The sequence below is a fragment of the Lolium perenne genome, chromosome 3 (assembly GCF_019359855.2).
Source record: "Lolium perenne isolate Kyuss_39 chromosome 3, Kyuss_2.0, whole genome shotgun sequence".
NCBI classification, from domain to species: domain Eukaryota; kingdom Viridiplantae; phylum Streptophyta; class Magnoliopsida; order Poales; family Poaceae; genus Lolium; species Lolium perenne.
This window is the reverse complement of record NC_067246.2, coordinates 50,085,828-50,095,534: the sequence shown is the minus strand read 5'-3', so window position 1 is coordinate 50,095,534 and position 9,707 is coordinate 50,085,828. Positions and strand designations below refer to the sequence as shown.

The window sequence follows — 9,707 nt, the reverse complement described above, 5'->3', positions numbered from 1 at the left end:
GACCGGTTGGTTCATAGGTTTCAGGAGGTCCGGGGCAAGAAGACACAAACAGCCCTTGTTTACCCACAAAATACTCAAGACTATTTTGAATAAAACATTGCTTCCTAAGTCATCTCTGGTCATAGTATATATGGGATAGAGAGTAGTAGATGCCAAATGGTTGCTATACCCAGTGAAGTTTTTGTTTCAGGTTTCTGGTGTTCCAGTTTTTCATCGAAAGCTCAAGTTTCCTGTCTTTGTACGATCAGCTGCAGGTACCTGTAAATTATAATGATATCCAAGAAACATTGTAGCCTTGTTTCCAACCACAGTTGTCTATCCAGTCCACATACAGACCGATTGACAGAAGGAGCCCTGATGTCCATCCATTCAATTCGACGTGGGACAGAAAGCAAGCCAGAACCTTTTGGTTTAGTACTCCTTTATTCAGGAAATTAGCACAAGATAGCAGTTGGGACAGGCCTGTGGTGCACCCACGTACATGTACGCAGCCACACACACAACAAGCAAACAGCAGTAAAGTTAACCCGAAAGAAAATATCGAGTTAACAGGCATCATTGCTTAAGCAATCACGCCTGATCTGCCACCAGACATTCACAACTCAGACCAACGGCATCGATACGTTAAACTAACTATCGGCACCTGATGTGCCGTGTCCACCCAACAGCCAGACACCATGATATATAGTTTAAATAATAGCTGGAGAATCTCTAGCAATTGCATGTTGAAAGTTCTACAGCAAGACAGAACACGGCTACTGCAGCAACCCACCAAATGAGCCGTCTTAGCGCACTTATTTCCATGGCTAAGACGCGAAAGAATAGACAGGCAAAGCTGAGCCTGATTCTAGAATAAATGGAGAGGAACGCCAATTATTTTGCTTCCCCTCGTCTATTAAGCTGCGGCTTGCTTCCTCTCACGTTCTAAGCCGCAGCCTGCTTGCACACCGGGCACGCGTTCTTCACCTGCAGCCACTTCTTGATGCAGCCTGAGTGGAAGTCGTGCCCACATTTCAGTACTCCCAGGAGATCATTGTCTATGTATCCCTCCTGCACATGATTCGAAGGCCATACATTAGAACTGGATGGAGGAAATGATTCAACACATGGCTGTAACAAAATTGGTCAACATGGAACTGGCAATCAGACACAGAGCAGTGGAACAAAACTGTACCAGGCAGACTAAACACCTCCCATCCTCCTCATCCTCGTCGTCCTCCGCCTGATCAGAGCTGCAACAGACCACTTCTTTCACACAACCTGATATCTTCTCATCAGCAAGGCCAGTGTTGACATTGCCTATGGTTTCCTCTAAAGCCAGCAGTTCCTACACACAGAAGACGGAAAAAGGTTTAGAAATGATCACCAAGTTTCATGAGCACGTGGATGAAAAATCAAACGGCAGCTGTGCCTGTACCTCATAGCTCATCTCATCAATGTTCAGTCTCAAGTCCCTGTGGGGGTCAGCAACTGCTTGCCTTGATGACTGATAGTAAGCCAACTGGGTTTCCAGCATAAGGCGCTTCACAAAACAGCAACTAGATCAATTAAAGATTCAAACCTACATGGATACAACCTAAATTACCTGAAAACAGGAAGCAAGACATCTACCTGTGCCTCAAGCATCAGAGGATGACCATACAATGAGCTCCTCGCCATTCTGTTCCTTCCACTGTTAGCATGTGCCATGGAAACATGCCTTGCTTGTCTAGAAGATGCAGCGGTGCCAACAGGAGATGGCTGATTGATCCTCATGGATGTAGAAGTTGCAGGTGGATAGCTCGCAATGACTGCATTATGGGGAATTGCTCTTGAGCTGGAGGAAGCTGCAGATGATGGATGAGCGTAGATAGAAACGCCGTCACCATGAACAGCTCTAGGAGCAGGATAGCCACCATTGGCAAACATTGCAGTATCTGAAGAACCATGGACAGGTGGGGCAGCAGCAATACTTGAGCTGCTCTGCATAGCAGGATGGTGCAGCCTTCCTGTCGAGGCCCTACCAGTGATCCCAGTGGCCCCTAAACACAGGTATAACATGTACTGTAAGCCTGAACAACAGTATTAAACAGCAAGAAAATAAAACAGAATATGCTATTATATCATATAGAAGATTAGGGACACTAACAATCCACATTTTTCGGTAAAACTGCAGCGCAGGACTAAAAACAGAAGGTAACTACTAAAGTCAAGTCACAAAAATCCAATCCATACAGAATTAATAAGATGGCTTATGTTTGGTTGCAGCATTTATCATATGAACCAAAGATTTTATGCAGGGAAGTGCGTTAGAAAGATAACAATAATACATCTAGCAAATTAAAGTAAGATATTTTTCTACAGGTAACTAACCTGAAGGTAATGTTCTTGTCTGCAGAGAAAAAAGTGCTTGGTTCCTCTCTGCTGATGTACTCCGGAAAGCACTTGCAGCTGAATGGAACAGTGGCAGGTGATTGTTGCTTGATGTGGAAGTTGAACCTGGTCTATGTTCCACAGAAATATTGGCATGATCATGGCGTGCTCTGACATTCCTCTGAGACCCTTCTTGATTAACCAAGGGTTGGTCATGCCAGTTGCTTGGACCAATGCTTAAAGGCATTTGAAGAAATAAAGGCTCAGTATGTGCAGTAGAATTTGGCTGCACAATATTAGAGAACCGACTACTGGAAGAGCTTCCCACATAATAGTCACCGGCACCCAATCCATCCACAGGGTTTTTTCGCTTCAGCGCAACCCTTCTGCTGTCCACATGGGAACTCATTGGAGGAAACAATTCCTCAGAACCATGTGGGTAACTTGGAGCAGGTTTTGGCTGACCATCATATGGTACACTGCTACTGGATCTTCCAGGACGATATGGAACAAAGGAAACATGCGAGGTTCCTTGGTTTCCAACTCTATGGCCTGGAAACTGCATAGCATGGCTTGAAGATGTAGTAGCGTCATTTGATCTACTTGCCATACCCCCAAAGCCTGGAGGACCAAGTCTAAGGGGTGCATCGCCTCCCATATGCTCAAAAAGCTTCTGATCTGAGATTGGAACAAAAGAGTGTTGCTATTATTATATCATAATTGAGATGAAAAGCCTGATAGAGCACAGGTGAAGTCCAGCTACCTAAGGGCGTAGGTTCATTGTGCTGCCCATCCCTGGGTTGAATGCGATCCATTTCTGGCACCTGGAGATGGTTCTGATGATGCCTAGCCAAGAAGCAGTCTGGTTTGGTTACTGTCCTTAACCTGGAATCACAAATTGGATGAACGTCAGCTCAGACAACATTGCAAATTTCACTGAAATTATGTGCTAGCATAGATCAACATGGACGATGGATATTACTGAGCTAGCGACTGTTGCAACGCAGGTGTCAAAACATGGAAATAACTTCATCTGCTCCTAAAACTACAAAGGCATATTGATTAGTTAATCTACTCATACATTAACGAAAGTGTCTGTGGCCTTATTTATGTCTAATGGTAAACTCGCTGCATTTATTCGCCGCCAATCAGTCGAGTTGGACCTAGACAGGCAAATTAGACACACTGTGAGGAGACGACACATTGGGTAACCCCGCCCACGAGGTGTTATCCCTTTGGCATCCAGTCCTGCATGAGTGCTCACCGTACCCCAAAATTGGCAAGAAGTGACTGTAGATTCTCAATAGACCAATCGTGAGAGTGATCAATAGGAATCTGCTAGAGTGCAGCTACATAACATATGGGACTATTCACTAGCCTGGAGATGGATTTGCAGATGGAAATTGTAAAAGACGAATGTATACAGCGACTGAATAAGTCTCAGTCTGAAGTTACTACCCAATCGCATCCCCAAATACAGGAAATCAGACAAGATTAGAACTCATTTCACTGCTTTTAACAGGTATGTCCTGGTTCAAGCCAAATCCAAGTATTGACAGGCATTTTCAAATCAAAAAAGAAATGGTCTTTGTGCCATACTAAACAATCAGTACCTGAGGGGACATGGACAATGCTTATCGGTGTAAACAAATATGCAAAATTGAAGAATTACCAGAAAAGGGGGGGAGGGACATTGTCCTCTTAAATGTAGTACATACATCAGCTTGTACAATAACAGGCTGTTGTGTCATCTGTGGTTGTATAATTTTAACTTGGGCCCAAATATGGCAGGTGATAAAACAACAGGGCATCCTTATCATCAGCCAAGAGATGGAGGAGTAAAACATGTTAAATTCTCTAGTATATCTGTTTGAGGGGGGTAACAAAGCAAAGTGACCGGAAATGGTTGCTGACAGCAGGTCGCTATGGATAACGCATCTACAGATAGAACAGCAGCGACTAATGGCAAACGCTTATTGGTGGCAAGGATGTGGCGAAATTAAAGGATTACCACAAAAGGGGGCAACATTGCCCTGTTAAATGGAGTACAATTATTGGTTTCTAATAACAAGCTATTGTCTCATCTGTGGTTGGATAATTTCAACTTGAGGTCAGACATGGAAGGTGATAAAACAATGGGCCATCCTTATCGTCATCCAAGAGTAGGGGTTTCTAATTTTACTTGTGTATCTAGGCTACCGCAGAACAATAGAGACACGTAATCCCGTCCTGCCCCACAGGGACTGAGATTTGGCGGGACGGCAGCTCAATCCACCGACCCACGAGATAGTTATCATCCCCTTGACGTGCAGTCGTGTATCACTGATCCCAAAATTGGCAATACATGACTGTAGATTCTCAATAGGTCAACCCCACAAGATTTGTTTTCTTGTGAACTGCAACTAGAAATCCTGTGATTGTTTACACGCCTGGAGGTGAATTTGCAGAGGGAAATGGTAAAAGCCGTACGTATACAGCTCCTGAATACAAGTTTCTACGAAATCGCATCCCCCAAATACTGAAAATCAGACCAGATCGGAGCTCATTTGGCTGGTTTCAGCAGGTATGTCCTGGTTGAAGCCAAACCCCAGCTTTGACAGTCAATTGGTAACCAAAAGAAATGGTATTTGTGCCATACTAATGAATCACCATCAGGACCTGGGCAATGCTTGTATCGGTGTGTAAAAGGAAATACATAGGAAACTGAAGAACTGCCAGAACAGGGGGATAGCATTGCCCCCTCTTAATAATTGCACAAATAAATAACAAGCCGTGGCTGTGTGATTTTAACTTGGGGCCAGATATGGCAGGTTGTAAAAAGAACAGGGCATCCATCCTTATCCTGAGCCAAGAGACGCAGGAGATAAACATGTGAGATTTCTAGTACGGTACGGTATATCTGTTGGAAGTGGTAAGCTACCGGAAATGGATGGGTAGAGCAGGTATGCTACACGCGTAACAGATAACCGGTAGCCTATCTACGGACGGATATGGAACAGCAGCGATTTCCTGAGCAAACCGATCGGGATAGCATCCACCGGCTCCGCCCGTCAGACGGGGAGCAATCTATCGAGCAGGTGCGCGACCGGACTCTGTTGTACTGTCCGGCTAATTTTACTTGCGCGTACTGCTATCTAGGCGGCGGCGGAACAGGACAAACGCGTAATCCGGCCCCGTGCCCGCGCCGACGGGGAGATCGGCGGGCGGCGGGTCAATCTACCCACCTACCTGTCGCCGCCGCCGAGCAAGGGGATGGGTCGGAGCAATCGCAACCAAAGATAGAGGCACACGGCACAGGTAGGAAAGGGTAAATCGGAGCGGCGGCCGTACCTGCTTACGGAAGGCGCGCGGCGGCCGATCCGCGGCGCGATCCGTGCAGATCGGTGGCGGCGGCGGGCAGGTCTCTCCGGCTGGCGGCGGCTGGGTGCGGTCGCTCGGTGGTGGTGTGAAGGCGAGAGAAATAAGTCCGCGTGGGTGGGGAGGCAGGGGGAGAGGTGGGGTGGGAGGAGGGCGGGGCGGCTTTATAGCGGTGTGGTGTGGTGTGGTGTGGTGAGCGTTGCGGAGAAGGAGTTGCTGGTGGGGCCCACCTCTGCTCTGGCCTGCGCCTGCCTGTCTTGTCACTTTACTCCTTGCCAAAAATGAATCAAGGAAGGCAAATACGGGGACTACTACGGCCTCGGCTCTCGGGCTGGGCTTGCTTTCGAAATTCGAATCGGGTCCGCGCCCGGCCCCGCCTGGCAGAGAGAGCGGCTGACAGACGGACGGACGGACGAGGCAAGGGATACGTATCCTCCTGTAGAGACGTGGGCGCTGGGAGCGAGGAGGATCCACGCGAGCGACGGCAAGGAAGATACGAGGGATAAATGAGGTAGGCCGTGCGTGACAGGACGTGAGCTGCGGGCAGTGGGGCCCGCGCGGCAGGGGTTTGACTCCCGCCCCGCGTTTCCTGCCTTTTCTGCCTTGCCTTTTCCTCCTTTGTTTTGGTTAGCCTTTCTTTTCCTGCTCGAACAAACACGAGGGCAAAATCCTTTTGGACCAAGCTTTTGTTCTGATGGCCCCGTTTCTGCTCTGCTCTTCTCACCGCGTTGTCACGAAACGGACACCACCACCAACTGGCCTGGTTTTTGGCACGAAACAACAGCCAGAAATCAGAATAGTCCGGCCACGCGCGGCTGCCCTTTTCGTGGCTCTTGCTGCTGCGTTCGTCCCACGGATATTATGCTAAACTAATTTGGAGCATAACGTTGGCATCATCATCTTACCTTAAGGATATACATACAGGTTTTAATACTTGCTGCTACTGCATCGTATATACTATGTGTATGAGCGGGTTTGGACGGATATGCCAAAACCAGATCCATGCCCAAATCCACCAACCTCGCTCTGCCCCGCCCACGAAACTATCCATGGGCATAGTTGTCGCTCCAAATCCAAATCCACCGGATATCCAGATATCCATGGATATCCATGTGTTTACACACTATGTACATGAACATAACATATTAGAGCATAACAACACCACTTTATTAGCATTTCGACAATATTTTTGTAACATTTCAACAATAATTATGTGGGCAATGAATAGGAAGAAGAGGAAGGGAGATGGAATGAGAGCAAGCCCACTGCCCGCCGGTCTGTCTCCTAGGCGGAGCAGAGCTGGACTGCTGGAGGGGTGGAAGGGAGGGCCGCCGACCAAGCCCTCCTTCAGAGGGGGAGGCCATGAATGTAGTGGTAATCGTGGGTTACGTGACTTAGCGAGCCTTTGGTGATTTTGGCCTCAAGAGAATGGCACCTAGGTCTAGGTAAAATCCTATGTCTCACTGACATGTGGGACACTCATGTCAGTTGGATATCTATTGGATATCCATGGGGCAAAACCTCTATCCATGCCCGCCCCATGAGTTATTGGATATCCGTCCCATGAAATCCGTGGGTATGATCAGCCCACCATACCCGTGCCCATTGGGCCAGACATCCGTGGATACCCGAATCCATGGATAAAATTGCCATCCTTATGTATATCTCGATTAGTAATAGGGGCCACGGACCGGTCGCTATCTCCGGAGATCTTGCAAAAATCCCTGCGGATTTCGTCTTGGATTTAGCACTTTCCTTTATGCTTACAATACTCTTGTACAACTCGGAAACAGTATTTTCAAGTTCCCAAAATAATACTTAGGAGAAAGAGATCAAGACGTAATAAGAAAATCATAATGTACTCTGCATGTATGTGGTGACCCGGCATACCACTGCATGGTGTAGTATGCAAGTCTGATATAACACCAATGAAATATCGTTCCACAAGTATTATATCGCTCAGAGTGGTACAACAGAAACATATGCGGGTCCAAGGCATGTCTATAAAATTACAACATCGACTCTGTTACATAAGATCATCACAGCCTCCTACTTTACAATGAGGTAAAACTGCAAATAAACTCCAGAAGAGCGACTCGTAGTCTAGTCTTATCCCGAACTCTATTTGTAGAGTATTTCACTAACTACAGAGGCTAAGAATAGACTCTAGCTAAATAGGAGCTAGGTTTAGGAAGCTAGTTCCTTTCTATGGCTAAACTAGGTTTTCTCCTTGATGGATGTGGTATATGACTCCTCTGACAGTGTCCTGTCTCTTGAAGTAGTTGTGGACTCCTCAGTCTTCGAGTTGCACTGTAGATCCTCCTTCGATGCCTTCATATCTAAGCAGGGGATTTAAGAGTGGGATGAGTACGAGCACACTCAACAAGTTCATTATAGGAAAGAGGTGTTTAATGCACTAGCTACAACATTAGACCAGAAAGTCTAATACCAATGCAGGTTTTCATAACCATTTCTTCAAAAGGTTGCTTTTATTCAGAAGAACTATGTCCGTCAGCCTTCACCGGTTTACTAGAACTTCATGGAGCTCCTTTCCGGCCGCGTTCGCAGTTCCATATCCCGGAATAGGGAGTGACAGGTCACGGTTCTTTACACTCTGCAGAGGTGTGTTGCTTTACCCATAAGAGATCTTATCCTTGGTGCCAACCGAGCTTAAGTTCTCGTCCACACTTCCTTTGGTGTGAGGCCCGGTATAAGGTCTAGCCAATCATGTTCCTCCGCTACCTCGAACACCCACCCGTTGTTGCATGCTCCGACCCTGGGTCCACGCCGGTCCCATTATTCCTGTAGATTTCAAGGTGGACCCCGACCACGACGACAGTGCTGGGCTCTATCATACACTCCTACGCCGGTAGCTGCAACCCATCATAGACCGCATTACCGTGGGGAATTAGAATGGGATCCCCACCCTCCGGTTGTTCCGCAAGACACAACTGCTACGGCAAGCAATGCTCTACCGTGGGAAATTAGAATGGGATCCCCACCCTCCGGTTGTTCCACCAGATACAACTGCTACGGTAAGCGCATCCGTTGATGAACGAGAGGTGGAAACACTTTTGACTACTCCGTCCCACTCCGGATCTTATGGTTAACACGGGTATTACGGCACAAGAATCACTGGCGACATTTGTTGTTTAATCCTAGATGGATATAAATCCTTGCAATGGAACCTCCACCATATCAACACAATCCATGGTTCCATTGCCCACTGTTATCACCAGATTTTGGACAAATCCAGAGGTGGGCCGTAAGAGAGATGGGCTTAGAGGACTACACGTGGAAGATCTCTGAAGCGGCCTTGCACGGAGAATTTGGGCTAGTTTGCCCGTGTATCTTTAATTATAGTAGGTTATATCTTAGATCAAGATTTAGAATTTGTATCGCGCACGGTGGGATATTCCCACGTTAGAAAGTCCGCTGGACTATAAATATGTATCTAGGGTTTATGGAATAAACAACAACACAACGTTCACCCCAAAACAAACCAATCTCGGCGCATCGCCAACTCCTTCGTCTCGAGGGTTTCAATCAGGTAAGCGACATGCTGCCTAGATCGCATCTTGCGATCTAGGCAAAGACAAGCCCCACGTTGTTCATGCGTTGCCCGCATCAAGCGTCTTTGATGGCGGGCAACGTAGTTATCATAGATGTGTTAGGGTTAGCATAGCTCTTCGTATAAACATGCTTACGTAGTGCAACCCTCGCATGTCTAGCCGCCCTCACGCCTATCTCAGGCGTGGGGGCGGCACCCTGCTTGTTCATCATCTAGTAGATCTGGTCCGTTACGATTGCTCCTTGCTCCGCAAGGATTAGTTTAATATCTGCAATAGTTAGGCCTTACGAAGGGGGGGAGGATCCAGCGGCACGTAGGGTGGCGTTCGCAAGTCCTAAACAGGATGTTCCGATGATCAACGTCATGTTGGTTGTGTGGCCTTGTTTAGGATCGGCTTACGAGCACCGTGCGTGGCCGCGAGGCCCAA

At 47.3% G+C, this 9,707-nt stretch overlaps 1 protein-coding gene across 1 annotated transcript; it reads right to left on the bottom strand.

Moving 5' to 3' along the window:
• Window positions 1–683: 683 nt before the first annotated feature.
• On the bottom strand, window positions 684–6,811 carry LOC127339265 (uncharacterized). The gene is made up of 9 exons (XM_051365137.1): window positions 6,730–6,811; window positions 6,466–6,469; window positions 5,683–5,871; window positions 3,116–3,237; window positions 2,353–3,030; window positions 1,612–2,021; window positions 1,418–1,522; window positions 1,175–1,327; window positions 684–1,050 (listed from the first exon to the last, which is right to left on the bottom strand). The coding sequence occupies exons 1-9, from the start codon at window positions 6,809–6,811 to the stop codon at window positions 925–927; spliced, it is 1,869 nt and encodes a 622-aa protein (XP_051221097.1). The 3' UTR covers window positions 684–924.
• Window positions 6,812–9,707: the final 2,896 nt, after the last annotated feature.

Coding starts and splice junctions, on each gene's coding strand:
- LOC127339265 (XM_051365137.1), bottom strand. CDS start 6,811: ATGGATATCTGGATATCCGGTGGATTTGGATTTGGAGCGACAACTATG. Junction 2,022..2,352: donor GACAAGAACATTACCTTCAG/GTTAGTTACCTG, acceptor ACCTGTGTTTAG/GGGCCACTGGGATCACTGGT. Junction 1,328..1,417: donor TTGATGAGATGAGCTATGAG/GTACAGGCACAG, acceptor TTCTGTGTGTAG/GAACTGCTGGCTTTAGAGGA.